Genomic DNA, 20,839 nt, shown 5'->3' on the forward strand with positions numbered 1-20,839 from the left:
ATGAATACTTCATAAAATCAATGTAAATCCCTCCATGAAGGACACTACTAACTCTTACACTGGATAAGTTCCATATAACGTTATTTGAATGGATAGAAAAACAGCCACAATACATCCTATTAGATAAAGGGTTACTGAACTATGCAGACATCTGATAGTGCTAATATAAATCTCTGGCAGGCACATCAATACAAACAAGGCATACAGTGCTTTTACCAAAGTCATTAAAATGGTCATTAAGGCGTTTCTTTGGTTTTTCACCTTTGCTGCCATTGCTTCCTTTATTTACATAGAAGCTTAATTGAAAGCCATGTCCTATTCAGAAAAATAAACTAAGCAAACAATGTCACAAGCTTTCATTCTACAGCTCTAAAATGTAGTTAAGTGGAAACTAAGCCTTAGAGTGAAAAAAAGTGACATAAAAAGAGTCATTAAACTGAATAAGGGACAGTGAATCGTCAGCTGTTCATTATCACAAAATATCACTCTTTTATGTCACGCTGATCAGGTTTATTTTGCGAAGATGGCCACCTGACTGTATATTATCTAGCTTATTATGCAGCCACACACCAAATAAATAAGTGAATACATAGAAATTAAAAATTTAGTTAAAAAAAAAAAGAGCACAGAGAGACATTAAAACTGTGTAGGAGATCGGTTGCCAAGAGTAACGGTCAATTATATAGTTTAGTAGTCATCCTGGAAAATATCTGACCACATAATGTCACAACTGACCAGTCAGAATAAAGTATTCCAGATAAAACGGAAATAAATATGCAGAATGTGCAATCTGAGCCACAGATCTCATCCTACTTAAGGTGCATAAATGCATAAAATTTTATTTCCATGGGTTTCAGCTTTTCATGTGACTATTGAAGTTTATTAGCATCTCAATTCAATAACCAAGCTAATCAGCGTCTCTCATGTTGCCCTCTCTGATCCATTCTTTCTTCCTCGCCATTTTGTTCTATTCTCTTCTCTTTGTCAACACTGTTGCAATTATAGCCCCTAAGGGCAATTAGATGGCAGCACAAATTATATTTGTCACTCAACACTGACATTAGGGTGAAACGTAATATATTAGCACAGTGGCAGCGACCCGTGCAAGATCCCGCTGGCCATAGACAGTCATGTGGCAGTAGTAAATGGAACTATGATATATTTTGATGACCCGGCTCAAAATGCTTTCCACAAACCAATGGGTCAAGGCATAGCTGATTGGCATGCTCAAACTAGGCCCTACTGGTAGACGCTGGAACTGCATCATCTGGAACTGCATTTTTCAGGATTCTCTGCTTAATATATATATTTTTTTCGGATTTTCAGGAAGGTTCAGGAGTATTTATTTAAAACAGAAAACCTTTGTAACACTCAGGGGGGAAAAAGGAAAAAATATACTGTCCCCAACTACTTAATGAGTTGTTACAATGAACTGATTGTCTTTTCAGGAAAAACGTCTAAAAAAAAATCTAAACAAGATAAATGTACTTGAGAAGCAACACTGCATAAGACAAAGAATTGTTTTCACTGGTTGCATCTTAAATATAAGTGCATTTTGTGTTTTAAATCGTGTATTTTCCCATGTACTTTAAGTCGATATATTTAAGTGTTAACTTGTTTATAACAAATGGGAAAAATAAATTAGTATTCAATATAGGTTTTCTGAAAACAAGGTTTAATATTTTATGCAATAATGCTTATTATGTAAATTGTATGTAAATATTATTTCAAGAACTTTTAGACATTTAGACGGTTAACCCTTTGTTTTTTTTTTTTGTTTTTTTTTTTAGCAGTGTAGCTCACTCAACAAGTTCTGTAGTTCTATGCTAGTAAAACAACTGCCATAAAGATGAACGTGAATCCTAACAGATACCTTTCCAAAGCCATTACAGACCACCTTGTTCTCAACAAACCAGTCATTTCAAAGTTTTGGTATCTCAAAAAATGTAATGCAATTTCAGCAGTACAGAAGTTAAATATAAATGGCCAAATGCAGAGAAATAATTAAAGTACATTAGCAAATTGCATTATAACCTAAATGGCCCATCTTGATCTGCCCAGTTAGAAGATTCCATTTGTGAAATGGATACATCACACCACCATCTCTGGGGACAGCCTGAGCTATTAATGTGAGGAAGAGCGTCTCGAGTACTTTTCAGTATGATATCAAGATTAATGGGTGACGTTTTTCAGGATATTTACCTGCAAAACTGAAAAAAAGATAAATCCCCACAGATCAGTCTTAATAGATTTTTCTTTTAATATGTTATTTTAATGAATTATTACAGCCTCCTGTTGTTTTGATGTCATTAGCAGATACACACCACTGTTTCTCTCCAAAATCTCCCTTTATTGAGGGAATTACTTTCACCGTCCTGCTGTCATGAGCAAAAGAACGCCATTAAACACAGAGATGAATTCTATTATCAGAGCAACAGTGGTATTAATAGTCTTAAAATGCTTAATAGTTAAAAGAAAAAAGATTGTGATATCTCTGTTTGTTTGGCAAGGCTTTAGAAACCCTTTTTTATGCTTCACATATTCAGCTGAATTGAAGCTGAGGACACGACGACAGCATGTCACCACACAGATCCCAGCATGCATCTGAACTCATTACAACAGTGAACCTCTCTGAGCTGCATTACAAGGCAGAACGAAGAGGAAGGAGATAGAGGGAGGGCAAAAAAAGAACGTCACCTCATAGCAACTGGAAAACAGCAGCTACGATGACTACATAGTTTGTCAAGGTTGGAAAAGCACCACTAAGAAGGCTCTTTTTGTCAATCCAGTCATTTTTTATGCTTCTACTTCCATCTATTTCTGTTTGCTAATCTCTTTTGTTCCTGTTCCCTAAATTACAACCCGCTAAACATGCACTCCACAGACAGAGTTAACTATTTATAAGCTATTTATTGTGTCCTACTCGTATGTCATTTTTTGTTGGGTGGGAAATGGTTGGCGAGCGGTCACAAACTTTCTATTTGCATTGGAAGCACAGAGTGTTCTGTCCTTGCTGGATGTCTTTGGTCAGGCTTAAAAGCGGTGGAGTGATGGGGCAATGTGAAAGGCTAGATTCAGAGCTGCTGGAGCCCAAAGGTTGTCAGGATGACAAAAGTGAAATAGAACGGGCAGAATAAAGTTTTTTTGCATCGCTCTGACATCATTCATAGCCATATAATTTGAATCATAACCTGGCAATATTTGATACCCACACTCAGGGATGGAGCAAACTCACCTATTTACGTATATATCGTGCACCTTTGAAGGTGTTCAATCAATCAGAATCAGAGCATTTTGTTTTTAGATTATTATTATTTTTATGCAAATTAGTTTAAATTAGACTTTTTTTTAATGGGCGGCAGTGGCTCAGTGGTTCATGTAGGTTGTCTACAAACCGGAAGGTTGGTGGTTCAATCCCCGGCTCCACCTGACCAAGTGTCGAGGTGTCCTTGAGCAAGACACCTAACCCCAGCTGCTCCCGACGAGCTGGATGGTGCCTTGAATGGCTGACACCGCAGTCAGTGTATGAATGAGTGTGTGAATGGGTGAATGTGAGGTAACTTGTAAAGCGCTTTGGGTGGCCATGTGGTCTGTTGAAAGCGCTATATAAATGCAGTCCATTTACCATTTAAATACATTTTTCTTTTGATTTACATCTGTTAATTTGTCAAAAAAAATTAATCGCATGAGTTGAATTTGTAAAGTATTTCATTGCATTATTAAAAAGGCAACAAATTACTGTCTATGAGTGAGTCCCTAAATATTTCATTCAGAAATACTGATTCACTCAAATTAAACAAGCAAGTCAATGAATCACTCACTTAAACGATTCTTTCAAATAAGTTTTATATTAAATGCACAACCTTGCATAAAATTTCAAATGTCATGGATCTAAATGCGTCTTAATTACTTACTAACCCTCATATTGTTCCAAAACTGCATGACTTTCTTTCTTCAGTTGAAAATAAAAGACAATTTGGACCCCATCATTCTTTAAAATATCTTTTATGTTCCAAAGAAAAAAGTTAAGTTGAACAGTTTTGGAATGACATGAGGATTTCATTTTGGGGTCTCTTTAAAGGGTGCTTGTTGTAGTCAAGTCTAGTCAAGTCACCTTTATTTATATAGCGCTTTAAACAAAATACATTGCGTCAAAGCAACTGAACAACATTCATTAGGACAACAGTGTGTCAATAATGCAAAATGACAGTTAAAGGCAGTTCATCATTGAATTCAGTGAAGTAGTAGTATTATAGTATTAAAACGACCGTTCTATGGAAATGCAACATTATCAGTGGTGTAATGATTCAAACTCATAATCATACAGTACCTGAATCATCTTTAAGAAACTGCTTTAAAGTCAGTGTTCGAATTGAGTCAAAGCTCTTGGGGGGTCCCCAACCCCCCCCCCCCCCCAAAAAAAAACAACTAATAATATACATATTAGTATTTATTTATTTCATATAATAATATAATTTACTTTACTTTACTTGTGAATTTAATTTACTTTGTGTGTTTCATAACATGTTTTTGCAGCTGAGCATTTACTATGTAAAATTAAATAAAAATCTATGAAATAACAAGATGGCTCTTCTCTTCTTTCCCTTGTCCATATCTGAGAAAATAATGTAAGATGTAAGTTGTAATATTATATTTGTTGTCGTTACTGTGAATATATTTAAGAAAGCACTCCATGTTATTCATGCTACTTATTAAGGTTATTAATGGTGATATACTTTGAACAGTGCACATGTAGGCATTTTATTTCATTAAAAAAACTAATTTATCTTGAATGTAGTTACATAACCCTTTCATATTTTCAAGCAGAAGTTGTCATAGTTGGGTAAACTTCTATAGTGGTGAATGAGAGTATATGTTTAAATATATGTTTTGTCACAATAGTGTTTCTACAAGAGGGAAAAAATAGAAATAATTTGATACGATTACGATGCTGATGACCATTAATCAATTTTGATCTCTTGATTCACTATCAATTCACATGAATAGGCCTACTGTACTTACTTTTCTTGGGTTAAACTCAGTATTTTCTTGCATTAATTAATATTCACTTGTGTGTGCTTATACGAGTATCTTTTTAAAATGTATAATCTAGTGTTTGATCATGTCTAAATATTTATTTAAATGCAAAACCTAAAAATAAGTAAGCAGTTATGACCTGCAATACTCTTTTGAGCAACTAGAGTATGTATATTTATTAGAGTGGGTAAACAATGGCATTGCAAATGGAAATTATTATTTTTCTGGCCACAAAATGACTTTAATTTGCCTCTTTGCATTGAATTTAAAATCCTTTTCTCCACTTAACCTTAAATAATACACTAATTGTATTAGGCTATACATAATAATGGAAAATAGGATACAATTCATAACAAAAACGGTTGATCTGCATGTTTGTCTTCGGCGTAATAATCAATGCATGTGTGTCTCACGCACAATTCGTGAGAGTTAGCAACCCTGCTTTATCATCGTTGACACAAAAAAAGCCTTCACCTGATGAACATTTTCATCAGTAATAATGTCCTTAATTAAATTAACACTGTTTTTGAGCAGTTAAGGTTACTAGATTTAAAATGATTTGTTTAATTCAGAATGGGTGCAATGCTAGCTCCAAACAAGATTCTATTTTTCTCAGAATTACGTTAGATGGCTAATTACAACTAACAAGCCGATAGTGAGCTAGCATCATAAGATAAAAAAAAACAACTATTGACAGACCAAGATTATAAGTGATTCTCTGATTCTGAGATAAACACTTATTCAGTAGCAATAAATTAGGTGTACCAAACAATCATAAAACAAAGAAATATTATCTTACCGTTATCGTGAGGTAAAATAATGACGAAGGATCACTCTGTCAGCCAATCACACAGCGACGTCGCGCCCGCAGTCTGTAAATTCCTTCAGAAAACAGCGTGTGGCACACTTGAGCGTATTTTCAGATGCACATCTAATTTGAAGTAGCTTTTTATGGGAGCGGCACTTTTTACAGTCTATGGAGCGGCAGCGCAATACTTTGGTAAAAAATAGATAGATAGGGCTATGTCAAATATTGTTTCTATTTTAGTTTTAATGAAAAACCAGGGGACCCCACAAGGTCATTTTTTTGGGCCTTATGGGGGGTCCCTTGATGCTTATGGGGGGTCCCGGACCCCCCCAGCCCCCCCTCAATTCGAACACTGTTTAAAGTCACTATGTGTCTTTCAGTCACAGTATTGAAACTTATGACATGCCAGAACAGAACATCAAATCAGTCCCTTTACCTAGGCTGAGAGCACATTTCCATGAGATAGTAACCAATATGTCCTCCCATCATAAGGGGAGTTTATGTTATTCTCATCCTCTACATAAGGGCCATAAGTGACAGAGTGACGGGTCTTACGGTTGAGATTAAACATCTCCGTCAACTCATCGACTCACTGCAGTGAGCGATGGAGAGAATTAGAAAGACTTATGGAACTTTAAGAACCTTCTCTGTTGGAAAAATGAAGGGCTGCATTGAGGTTATTGATGAATTCCTTTGCCACTCTTCCCCCGCTGCATTCTCAAGGACAGAAAAATGCACCGTGCCAATCTGAGAACAGAGCGAAAGGTCTGTTGCCTGTGTTCGCTATGCCTTCCCTCTGCCAGTGATGAACACTGTTGGCTAGAGCATGCTGACATGCTGAAAAGAAGATAGTCATGAATCTTTAATGTTTCCTATTCATAAATTACAGAGGTACAATCATCCCTGCTTCAGTTTTCTCCGCTCTACGACGTAGTCTGAGCTCTCATTAATAACTGAAACAGGGCGGCTTAAAGATTAGTGGCATTCGAATCCCAGCCATAGAATACATTGCACCACTGAGCTGCATTGAGGATTATGTTTTTTTTTAATTCTTCCCACCATTTAGCAAATAAATTATGTGTGTTAAGCAGTTTTAATATGTTTTAGCTTATTTTCAATCCCTGCAATCATCTGACGGCTCATGGTTAGCTCCTTGTGTGGAACTGAACCAGCTAAATTTCGGTTAACCGCCTCAACCATTAAACCACCCCAGCTGTCTTTTGAAAACTGCAATGCAAGCAACTTTAACATCACAAAATGAGCTGCTGGTTTATGGGGACCAAGATTCAAGTCTGTCCTGGGTCATGCCCTAATCTTATTTTCACTCTATCGCCCATACCTCAGTATGTGCACTTGACTGTAAATAAAGAAATAAAATAAAATAGATTAAAAATATATATATATATATTAGTGTTGTCACGGTACCAAAATTTCAGTATTCGGTACCGATACCAGTGAAAATCCATGGTTCTCGGTACCAATTTCGGTACCAAAGCAAAACACAAAAATATGCTAATTAAAAAAAAAATCTTTTTAGCACTAAAAATAAAACCAATGCCATTCTTTATACTTATTTACAATTGTGTTTAAAGTTTTTCTACAAGTTATATAATTATGAAAAACAGTAAACAAGTTTCACCCAAATTTAATTTGTCTTTTAATTTATGAAATTTAAACACATTTTATTTCTGGTAAATAAAGGGGATTTTCTATTAAAATTAAAACATGTATGAAATATTGTGATTTTATTTCTTTAAAAAATAAAGTTTTATAAATGTTTTCAACAGTAGTAGCAGTATCACATACATTTTACTGAATAATAGTAATATTTCTAGCACAATGCCTTTATGTAAAAATGAACTTTTAGGCCTAATGAATGCATATTTGTCATTTTAACTGAACTTAAAACTGGCGGTGATGCTTAAGATATTTTTGGTCATTGATGGTTTCTGTAAAAAAAATAGTAATAAATCATATTAATTATTATTCATTAATTATTATTAAAAGATAATACTACTACTAATTCTACTATCATACTAATGTATATCCAATGCACTATGAATTGATGAGCTGCTGGGTTCATGAATATTAATCACGTTGTCTGCGTTCGGTCAAACTGATTTGCTGAAATCAAAACAGGGAGGGTACTAAATCAGCGCCAGCCAATGAAATTGCCATTTGCGCATTAGCTCCGCCCACTACCGGAGAAACCGGTATGTCTTCTGCTCGTTCAAAAATGAATATGAATAATTCTAAATGAACTCCATTAAAGGAAAAGACAATAAAGAATAGTTTACATATAGCGTGTCGATTCAGCGTGGTAAGACTCTCGCTCTCTCTCTCTTTTGCATGTGTGAGAAACTGAAAAGATCGCTTGATGGAGAGAGAACTCTGAAGCTCAGATGCTGAAATTAATGCAAGCGTCATGCGCTTCAGTCTATGTAGTAGCTAAACAAACGCGCACGTCTCTGTCATTCATTAATTCACACAGAGACACGCAGAACACGGATTCATATTTCAAGCAACATTTGCGGCTTAACATTTACAGATACTGGTCCATATGGAGATTTGGTTTGATTAATTTATGCTAACTTTGACAAATTCTATGACTGTCCATATTAAAATGTAAGTTTCATTTTCATGACTGGATTTTGAGATTCCGTCCTCATTTTCTGCTTCGCGGAAATCATAGCGCTGAACCGGGTTTGAACGGGACCTCGGTACTACCGGTACTTAAAGAAACCTGGTACCGTCACATTTAAATTTTTTTAGTACCGACTTGGTACCGAAGTACCGGGTCTTTTGACAACACTAATATATATATATATATATATATATATATATATATATATATATATATATATATATATATATATATATATATATAAATGTTATAAAATAATAATTATAACATGTAATATTTAACTTTAAATTTAATTTTAATTAATTATTTAATAAGTAAATAATAATATACTTCAAAGATAATTCATGATTAAGTGTGAATGACACGTATGACACTTTCAGTGAAATATATGTGCAGATAGGGAGTTTGTTTTTCAAACACATTATTTGATTGTTGTGGGTTTCAAAGTAGATCATTGTAATAATGGCTATTTTAGTAACATCAATGCTATTGCTAATGGTGTGGGGTTGAAGAAGTGGCACTAGAATCTTAGTAGCTGGGCTGTGAGAGTTCTTTAGACAAAGAACTGGTTTATAATACCTCATTTGTTAGAATTCCCAGTCATCTCAAAGGCAGATGTTTGGCTGCTGTGGGGACCCAAAATTTAGATGGCACAGATTTCTGGGCACAGGTTTTTTTTTTTCTTTCTTTCTTTTTTTTTAAATGGCAATCACCTAATGTCAATGTGAATAATAACTCCACAGAAGAATTTCAGTCTGACATGCTAACTAAAGCTGGTTTGTTTGATTGCACTAAAATAACACAATCAAAAGCTTTCACAACTATCCTAATCTAATCAACAGACAGTAAAAAATGCATTTCATACTTCTAAGCACCAAAACATTTTTTTTTAATAAAATTAAGAAAAAGGAAAAAACGCTACTATATTTGGAATTTATATGCTTATTGCTAAATAAATAAATTAATAAACTTATTTAGCTACTTTTTAATGGCTGTCAATAAAGACAGAAGCACTAACTGACCCATGATAACTAGCCAAGAATAGACCCTTTAGTCACAGTCGATCTTTTTATAGAGCTCTCCATTTGCAATTTTATAAACTACGGAACCACTGTTGTCTTTAAAATGCCATGTTCCCACGGTCAACAAAGTTAAGAACTGTTTTATAACACTTAAAACCTTTTAGTCTTGTAAACAGAGCAGAAAAAGTTAAAATGTGATCAAAACCCTGAATTTGCTTAGTCATCAAAACTCATCAATAAATAGGACTCAGGGTTGTCAGAGGCATTGCGTCCTTGTCAATTGTGCCATTCTGCTGCACACTGCCCTATTGGGACATATCATTACTCGTTTCTGACTTCTCATTTATCCAGATGGAGAGAGGAGTCAGAGTGCCAGACAGAATCCTCAGGGTTTGCATTGCAGATTCTCTGCCTGTATTCATTTATCTCAAAAGATCTTTTTAAACCCAAACTTCACATTTATGATGTACCACTTTCTATGAAACAATGACATAACATTACTTTAGCCAAGGCTAAAGACACCAGAAAGGCCAATAAATAAGTAAAGGCAATAAACAAGACCAATTTCCAACCTGTAACCTTGTGACCAGGTCATCCTCTTCTTTAGAATAAATGAAAAACGACTGTCAAAAAAAAAGAACCCAGTATATTTCAGCAGATTACAAATTGAAAAGTATGAAATGTCAAGCTATATTAAGGTCATATTAACATTTTTTTTCTTCACTCCATTTAGTGGTTCCACAAGGAAAGACATAGAAATGCCAGAAATGAAAACAAATCATGAAATTAATTTGAATATGAAACCTCTGTAAAATACAAATTTATACCCTGAATTCTCACTTTTCTCATAAGGTCTTTACTTCAGGCTTGCTGTGCAGGCAGCTACAATTACATCACGTCAACCTATAGGGAAAAATGGAAGCCTTTTCCATTTCCACTCGCACTTATCCATAATCAAAATCCAATAAAATGGGCATTAACTCAAATATGGCATCAATAAGCAGAGCTTTCCATCGGTATTCACTAGCTGATGCAAAGGTTTTCTGCCGGGAAAAAACAAGTGGGTTAGGGCGAGGTTTATTTTTGAAGGCTTAGTCTGACTGTGATTACAGGATGTATGATCCATAATGACCCTGCTTCCAGGCTCTCGCCTCAGCGTCTTCACATGCCGCTGTTCTCCCCAAGCTCTCTCGCATAGCAATCACTTCACTCATGCTATATATCTCATCTGAGAGTATAATTCATAGTTTATCTCAAAGAGGTGGGAGCTAGTTGTTTTTCATTCACTATGGCACTATATGCAATATAATACAGCTATGACCTAAATGTTGCGGGGTGGGGTTGGTGGGGGATTGATGTTAAAGTTTGCTTTAAGCAATTTTTTTTCTTCTTAAAAATAATGATTATTCACACGTACTCACTTACTGTTTGTAGTCAGGAAGATTTGTTAATGTTTTTGAAAGAAGTCTCTTACATTCACCAATGCTGCATTTATTTGATCAAAAATACTTAAAAAAAAAAACATTAATATTTTGAAAAAGAATTATATTATGACATCATTGCATTAATATATTTTAAAATGTAAATTATGTCTGTGATGAAAATCTGAATTTTCATTAGACATCACTCCAGTATTAAGTGTCACATGATCCTACAGAAATCATCATGCTGATTTGCTCAAGAAATATTTCTTATTTTTATCAATGTTAAAAATGGTTGTGCTGCTTAATATTTGCATGGAAACTGTGATACTCTTTTCAGAATTTCAGAATCTTTTCAGAAGAGCAATTACTTGAAATAGCCATTTTTATCGCAATGTGAAAGTCTTTAATATCACTTAATTTCAATTTAATGCATCCTTGTTGAATAAAAGTATTAATTTCTTAAAAAGAAAATAGTATTTACCCCATCATTTTGAACAGTAACATATACTACGTAGCCTATATTGAAATTAAATTACAATCAATATTAACCAAGAAAACCCTCTAAAAAAGAATTCAAGATATTATTTTTGATTTATATGTTAGAATATTTTGTGCATGGTGTACATCTACTGTCATTTAATGTTCATTTAATTTTATAAAGTAGGTAGTGGTCAGACTGGCAATTCATTCTAATGAATTGATTCAAATAAAGTACTTAACATTATTAGTTTTTATATGGTTAAGAAAAACATGCCGTTATGAACATAAAAGCCACAGGGGAGCAATTTCTCCCCTTAATAAAAAATAAAAAGTTAATTTCTACCAATGGTTTCCTCTAAATGAAATATGTGGCTGTCCTCATGGATACCATGACAGGTAATGATAGGTAATTTCTAGTCTGAGCTGGAGCCTGTCAATATGATGGCAGTAAAGACACACTGAATGACGCATACGTCCAGTACTGAAAGAACAGAATCATGGGTGTCCAGACATACGATGTCCCTAGCTTAGAAGACCATTTAAAATGACAAGATTGAAGACTTCAGGCAATTTAACAAATTGACACACACACACACACACACACACAGAAATGCTTACCCTGAGTGTCTGAGGAGATCTGGATGGTGCTCCCATAATGGTCACCTGTGCCATGTCATCGACATGATTGTTGACACCATGGACAAACATGACATCTCCACTGTCAATCACGTGCCTTCTGGGAACCAGATTCAATTTCTCATCTATTAGGAAGTCAGGGTTTGACACTACAAACTCCACACCCTCATTTCCAGCGCAGTCATCGAACATCACTGCAGAAAAAATGCAAGAGAAAAGGAGAGATTGACATATTAGCTTAGTAGAAATAAAGTCTGACACTTGAAATTAAACTGATAAATATCACATATCATTATATAGATAAAAAAAGGAATGTTAACCATAGTTAGCGTGGTTAGGATGACAGCATTCATTCACAAGTCACCTAGTATGACTTCCAATGTAAAAACTGTCAAGAAAGGACACTTTTGAGGTGATACATCTTATCTTTGATGAAAAATGGCCGCAGAAAATGTCCCTGAAAAGGTGACTATGCCTGACGAAGCTTATTCATCCATGAACTAAAAGCAGGTTAAAAAATATAGCCCATTCATCAATGGATATTAACATTAAATAGAGAACTTTAACCCTCAATAATATCGACCCCACTTTCATCTTCAACCATCAGGTCTGACTGAGGAAGATATAGCTACTCCGGGCCAGCTTATCCCCTCTGATTCTGTCCATTTCCATCTTATCTCAACGCCCCATACCTCACTTTCACTCTTTTCGTCCTCTGTGACATATTTCTCCTCTCATTTCCCTTCCCCATCCCTCTTTTCCTCATCCATAACTCTTCTTTTACTGCCCGTTTACCATTCTCTTTGACACTCTAAGTTATGTTCTTGTAACTCAAGGTGACCTGGGGGGAACAGATGTGAATCGGGCATCTTCAAGTTGTTAAGATATGGTATAGAGTTATTATTCCTGCAAATATATGCCTGTGCACATTATGTCCATTGAGAATATTTTGCCCATTGTGTTTTTTAATAGCCATAATAAACAAAAAAATAGTATGTATATATATATATATATATATATATATATATATATATATATATATATATATATATATATATATATATATATATATAGCAAATTTAGTCAAAACAATAAAAAATAAAATAAAAAATATCCTTCCATTGTGAAATATAATTACAATTTAAAATAAATATTTCCTATCCAACTATATTTTTAAATGCAGTGTACAAAACTTTTTCAGCAGTCATCAGTCTTTAGTGTTACATGATCTTTCAGAAATCATTTTAATATGCTGATTAACATTTCTTATTAGCAATCTTGTAAACAGCTATGCTGCTTAATATTTTTTAGGAAACTGTAATATATATTTTCAGTATTTTACTAATAAATAGAAAGTTCAAAAGAACAAAATTTGTAAAAAAAAAAATAAAAAAAAAAACTTAACTGATCCCACACTTTTAAATGGTAATGAGTAAAATAACAAGCCAAAAACGTGACTTTAAAAATAGCTGATATGAATAGCAGTGGTGGCTATTAAATTATACATTACTGTAGTAACTATATTAATGCATTGGTATAAAAATGCTCCTACAATCACAGTGTCTAAACTGGATGTCAGAAAGAAATCATTCCAATTATGTATCAATTTTACAGAAGATATATTGCGGTATAAAAAGCATAGCAGGATCTGAACCGGGTGACATTCTGACAGCCTTACAAGGGCTACACATGTATACAAGCAAAGGCACACACATTAAAACCCTTCACAGATTCAGCCTTTGAACCTTCAATGTTTTTTTTTGAAAATTCGATTACATCCATAATAGCTTAAGTGAGAACTGTAACCGGCTAAATATGCCATTTAAATGCATTCAATGAAGATTTCATTTCAGTAAGTGAGCTGGAACAGTGCCAATGACATTATTTTGCATTCGCTCAGAAATAGCATTTCTGTTCAAAACGACTAATGTGGCAGCGGCAGCTCCAAAAACAGAGGCGTTTAGCATGACACGTCAATAATGAATGCCTCTGTAACCAATTAGCTTAATTGCTTAGCAGCCTTGAAATACGTTGCACACCGCAGTAAGACAAAAGTGTAAAAACTTATAAATATCTCACACCTGTGCATGAGCTTTATTAAGTTGCTTTTTCTCTTTAAAACTCCTTTTGTGAGCCACACTGGTTGTCCGGATTAAAAAAAAAGAACATTACATATTACTCGGGCAAGATGAAGGTATTGTCTTGTTCTCTTACTTAAACATTCACCACCATACCCTACAAAGTAACCTCAAGCGAGGACTGTGGTGATGCTAACAGCATTAGCACGGTATGACCACAGAGCGTTTCACATATCTTTTAAGCTAATTGAATTGAGGCAGAATCAGTAATGTGACGCCCTATCGATAACCTCCATGAACACAGTGGATGAAACTGCAGGTAATCGAATCAACAGTCATTTTATTGCCTGCAGAAGCACCTGTTTCCATCAAAAGGGATCATTCAGCGATGCAGAGGAGGGTATCTTAATGCCTTTCAAGCAAAATCACTTTTTATGCATGATTTTTTTTATGTTGTATGCGATCTGGACACCCACAGAAGTAGGAATAAGGTCATTACTTCAAGTTTCACATGTGCACTTGCAGACCAAATACAGACAGCAAACCATGTGTAGGTTCATGTGGGGGAGACTCTTTCCAGGAAGCAGGCGGTATGGCAGGAAATTATGCATTATGCATTTTCTGAAGGAAATACTCAAAAATGTATCTGTGGTGGGAGATTACAGCCAATTAGCACATTTAAGTTAATTCAGGCAATTTAAAGAATAATCATTACATTAAATCTGCAATGCTGAATCTACAGTGCACTGTAGTGCCATGATAACAGATTACTGAATACATGATTACATGATAACTGAATCCGATTTAAAAGTTCTAAAATGAAATACAGGCAAAATAATAATATGTTTTCAGTTGTGTAATCTTCAGAGTCAAACAAATGACAGTTCTTTAAAAGTGAACGTACCAAATACCAATGCCCCTGCTAGTATTTTTAAGTATTTAGAGAAAGACAAATGATTGAGTGCAAAATAAGGAAATAAATAAATCCCATGCAATATTGTGTGAGGTTATTAGTAAGGACAGTATGACGATGACAAGAAGTTAAATTAAAATACATGCAAAATTAAAAAATACTACTGAATCTAAAGAAATTAGTGAAAATGATATGCAAATATTTCCTTGTATTAAGGAAAAACTGGAGGAAAACATTTTCAATTAATAATATTTCCATTTAATCAGTGCTTTAAAAATCTCAGTGAGTGAGCTAAAGGTCAAATGAGGAGAAAGTTGCCAAAAAGATGCAACACAAATTCAAACTATTCTTAAACACATACACTCCAAGGAAGGAAATATGAACAATTAGTAAAAAAAAAAAAATGATGAAAAAAGTATTTGCAAATGAATGAATGAATGAATGAATGAAAATATCCCTGAACCCCAGTTTGAAAATTCCATGAAATGCTTCAACTAGTCTTACATTATTATTATTTTTTCCTTCTAAGCCTGTAATACAATTTTTGAGTCAGTTATATAAAAAAATAGATTAGTCTAATACAGGGGCACCGTACATGAGTAATAGTGGAACAGAGTAACAGGGGCCAATGATGGGTCACCATAGCAAATTCAGTGCACAGGACCCAGAATTCCTAGCGATGGCCCTGGTCTAATAAAGTATGTTAAGACCCAGTATTAAAATTGCAGACAAGTTTATGCAACTGGCACCTGGTTCGACCAGGAGTTTTCCAAAGATGCATTGAAGAGTCATATAAAAGAGGCTTGAGACATATTGAGGACCATGTGGTGTAGTCATACACAAACACACATCCCTCTTCTAAAGGTCATGTATGTGACCGAAAGTCACAGAATTACCAGGGGGAAACAGAAAGATCATTCTGGATTATTTTCTTTCTGTCTTTCCCTTAATCATCAACAGCAGTAACTCTCCACAGCGTCTGTCAGTTTTACAGTCAGAGTCAATCTCTCACACTTTGAATGTGATGTGGGCTCAGCTAGACTAACGGTATTAATGAGCTCTCGTGTTCATGTCTCTCTCCGTGCTCCAGGGACGGTAGCAGTGCAGGGCAGTGTGTGCCGCTGTTGTGTGCTGAGATCTGCTCTTCCACCTCGGCTGTAATGAGTTCAGTCTGTCTGTCAAACTACCCACCTATCACTGTTGTGGTTATCATCAACAGCACAACTGAAGATCTCAGAGGAACACATGTGTGCTCTAATTATACTCTCAGCTCTCTTGTTTCCTAGCCTTTCAACTTGTTCATGTGTGGGTTTTGTAGTTGGTTTATTTTCTAAATGTCCACCTTTCAACAATTGCTTCTCTTGCTCATCTCAATCTCACTTTTTGTCCTCCTCCCTCATCTAGATCATCTTCTCGCCCCATGTTTATAAACATCCCACAAGGCCTTTGTCAAATTGTATTCTGTGATTGCTGGTGTAGGATCCATCCATCTTAGATCAGACAGTTAGAGGTGGGATCTGGGAAAATAAACTGAGACATGCTGGCAGCTGGTTAAAATGAGTGTATATCATAGACGAGTGTCATTTTTTGTTGCCTCGGTCATAAATATTTTGAAATGACCATGACACAGTATTTCATAACAGTTTTGTTAAAAATTTATATTTTTGATCTGTTGACAAGTGAATTATAGAGATTTTTCCTATATATATATTCACAGCCATTGTGTCACTTACTGCATCATGTATTTCAGAATTAGTTCTGAAAAGCATAAATAAATACATTTGTAGTTGACGTAACATCTCTGTTATTTAAATAAAAAAAAGCTTAAAATTTGCATATGCTGTATTCATCATTTAAATTTAGAAGAGCTGGAAATTTTTTTAAATAGTTTCAGATGAATTACAACATGTCATACCAGCAAGACTACTTCATATAGTAGACTACAATATTTTAGAGATCTGGAGGGGGATGGAGGGAGGATTTGGCATCCGTTATAAAATGCATAAAGGAACTACATTTTCCACTGAGATAAAAGATGTTAAAAGATGCACAGACTACTAAGCATGTACATGTAAAATAGCATATTGGTCAACAAGCTACATTTCCCATCATTCAATGTGACAGCCCAAGAATGATCAAAAGGCAATTACACACCTTATTTGCATCCGTTGCTCTTCATTACTATGCATCAGTGCTAAAAAGCAACCTGTCTTTGCCTTTGGGAGGCAAAAAACTAGAGAGAACTACAAAACTGTCCAGAAATCATTTGAGCACACATGTGGTAATTATGATTTTCAAATATGCAAAGTAAAAACTTCCAAGAAGAATGCAACGTATTGTCAGAAGGGTTGTTTTGTCATTACACCATTCGGTTATTTAAAAAGGACTTTTTAACTAAAATTTAAATGCTGAAATAAGGACAAATTTCAACTATGTTTCTTTGTGTGGTTCCCTCTATTTTTGAAACAGGACACATATGACATGAGTGATCACCTCTCCATCTGCAACTGTTTTGCTTTCTCCTCGGCTCTGTTTGTTAGGTGCATGCATGGTAACTGGTTAGAGCTGTGTCCACCAAAATCAATACAAATCAAATTCACTGAGGTTTTCTCTTCGAGCACTTAACCTTTTCAACTCGGCCGTTAGTTCTTTTATCTTCCTCAGCACAAAAGCTTTCAGGGCCATTTTGATGACAAATGCCTCCAACACACATATTTACACACAAACGCATTGTCAAGCATCCCTGCTTACCAGCATAATTGAAGACGGTCAGGAAAATGGCCATTTGTGCTTAACAAACCACAGTCAAAGGATTGCTCTTTGCAGAAAACCGAATCAAGCAAAGACACAGTGAATTTCTCAAGCGCCATGTATCTGCTCATTTCCCTTTCCATTACACCATTTTATTTTGCTTTCAATAAAAAGGAGAAGCTCTTTATAGTGTGCCAGTAGCAAAGCAAACAGTGTCAGGCGTTTCAAAGGCAGCGCATTGAGTGTTTGATGGTATTGTCTGTTTGTTGCAGTAGAGGACAGGAGTATTTTAGAGAGCCTATAGCTATGGACCGCTTTGATGTTGGCTGTCAATAGCAAACCCCTCTCGTCTTAAAATGGGTGTTTTTGAGCTCAAATTGCATCATGCTACAAGGATTAGCTTGTGGGAGTTGTAAGCACCGTTGGAATTCATATACACACACTGTAAAACCCGACAAGTTCACTTAACTCAAAAAAATAGTTGAAACAGATTACATCGAAAATTTTTAAGTGTCTGTTACCATACACTGTAAATCCTAATAAGTTCACAGAACTCTTAGGTTTACATTAAATTAGAAATTAAATTTCCAGTTGCCTTAAATTATCTCAGTTATCTTATAAATATTGATATTTCTTAACTTATAATTAGAGAGTACTTCACTCAAATTTTTCTCTATTTTTCAACTCATATGGGGAAATACACTCAAATTTAGTCTATTGTTGTCCATCCTCAACCTAACCACAGGCTCTACTCTTCACCACAATGGTAACACTAAAAAAAAAAACATAATAGAAACCTTTGTAAGTTCTAACTTAACACAACATTTAAGTACTAACTTAAGTCCCTCTATGTTAATCTTGTGTAAAAACACACAAAATAACACTTAATTTCTACATTTATTTTCCTTGTTTTCTGATGCAAAGCATGCTGGGAACTTGAAAACGCAATCATTTTAAGTTCACCTTACTTCAACAAAATTTTGAGTTTACAGTACTTATTTAAATTAAGTCCAATGAACTTTCATTATTATTTGAGTGCAATTAACTAATTTCATTTGATTAATTTCACTGTTCGGTTTTACAGTGCACATGGGAACCTGCTACATAGGTGAGCATTTTATCACTGATATGCACATTACGTAATAATAAAGCCCAGATCTAATAAATGCTAAAACATTTAATTTACTTATTAAAGCTGTGTCAATAACTGATAGCGAGAAACCTCAACAGAGTTCAACAGTAGAATTCTGGTAGTAAAAATCCCATTAATGTTTTTAACAGAGTAAATGATTTTTAACAATAACTATCAACCTTTTCAAAAAAAACCTACAGCGAGCTCTGAGGTTTTTAAGCTATGGTTTACACTTGTATAAGCCAGAAGTAAATATGATTTCTTCTAATATTCTTACAAATTCTTACATATTCTTTATTGATTTATGGTTTCATGAAGAAACTTTAATATCCATGGCATCTTTCCATTGCATAAAAGAGTATTTATAATGTACACAGGTTCTTTAGATTATTAAAATGATCCTCACAATAAGATCCTCACAATCTGTTTGCAGAAAGGCTCTCTGGGCAACTTAAAACTGTTTTTTCTATGGCATTACAGTAAACATGATGCATAGTTTACTGTCTCAAAAGTCTTGCACACAAAAGTCCTTAGTCCTTTTCTCATTTTCAAGTTTTTGGGGTTTATATTTCTCTTCAAATCAGGTTGATTATTGGTTGGTTGATTATTTACACAATTCATTGATACATTTCAGAGCTGGTAATGTTGTTTTAGGTTTTTAAGCCTTTATGTACAAATTCAAATTTGGAAATAAATGTGAAAAATACTTCCAGAACAAAACCATGGAAAAACTACACACATTGTCTAAAGTAAACTAAACTGTCTGAAACTGAAAATGTAAAAGCATAACTAAAACTGTCCCATAAAAAAAAAAAAAAAAAAAACGTGTCTGATATAAACAATTCCAATCCTTTTGGGTGACTAAAGGCTGGAATACACTACAACCTTTGCCCATACCTTTGGCCTGAATTACAGTCTAGACAATTTGACAGTTACCTTAAATCTGAGCCTGTCTGCAGATGTGAGTCGACAGTTTTCATCGAAAAACACAAACTCCAATTTTTTGTCATTTTCATGTCAATTCAAGATTTTGATTTGTTTGTATGCAAAATAAATGTCAAGCAATTCTTGAATGACAACATGGTGTCTGAACCTAGCTGTGCCTGCACCGATCCCTGCCTTTGGATTATACTACCACTGAGCCATCAGCAGCCTTAAAACCATGCAGTGGATATCATTGATTCCAAGTGTTACAATATCCACTCTTCTTTTAACGGCTGATGGTTTCATCACAATTAACCAGCTTGTTAGAATTTGAGGATGTTTATCTGCAGTCAAGTAAATGGTCTAGCACAAGATTTAGCTCAGCAGGAGGCAACAACTAGGATGACACTTCAGTGGTCCATCCTCCTGATCAGAGGTGAAGCGACCAGTTTGATTCAGCATCTGATCTCATAGCGCTAGCCAATCAAGCTTCATCGCTCTGTAGCTGGGTTCTTCTCCAGCTGTGGGCTCCTTCAGTCAGCCATTGAAAAACTGCAGCCTCTGTCTAACCCAAGCCCTTCATGTTGGGATTCTCAGATCAAGACCATTAAAGGGCTCATCTAATATTCGCTTTAGAAGTCACAAACATAGCTTCCTGCTCCACGGGTGGGCTGAAAGCCCATTTTCCATGTAGTGCACTGAGTTCCTCTTAAGGAACTCAAGCTGCGTCAAACAACACTTTGGGGAACGCGTTTAGCGTGAGCGACTCTGAATATCATATCCAATCTGTCTTATAGAAGAGCGTGACGTCACGGGCAGGGTGACGTAAGCAACCAGGAAGCTATAAAGGCACGAGCCGCGCAGCTGGCTTCAGCTTCGCGTGTTTCAGCAAGCGCTCTGTGTGTGCATGTCATTCTGTCTTGTCAGTCTTATTTATTGTTGTTTGTCTCTATTAGCTCCTCAAAGAGGAAGCAATAGTCAAAGAGCAAA

The 20,839-nt window shown here is 35.1% G+C and overlaps 1 protein-coding gene across 1 annotated transcript in view; it reads right to left on the bottom strand.

Moving 5' to 3' along the window:
• Positions 1-20,839, bottom strand: part of cdh13 (cadherin 13, H-cadherin (heart)) — a 353,836-nt gene that overhangs the window by 195,794 nt on the left and 137,203 nt on the right. The window contains exon 3 of the mRNA XM_059565191.1: positions 12,034-12,245. Within this exon, the coding sequence (XP_059421174.1) occupies positions 12,034-12,245 (212 nt within the window). The remainder of the gene's footprint in view (positions 1-12,033; positions 12,246-20,839) is intronic.

This window comes from Carassius carassius, chromosome 13 (genome assembly GCF_963082965.1).
Source record: "Carassius carassius chromosome 13, fCarCar2.1, whole genome shotgun sequence".
In the NCBI taxonomy this organism is placed as follows: domain Eukaryota; kingdom Metazoa; phylum Chordata; class Actinopteri; order Cypriniformes; family Cyprinidae; genus Carassius; species Carassius carassius.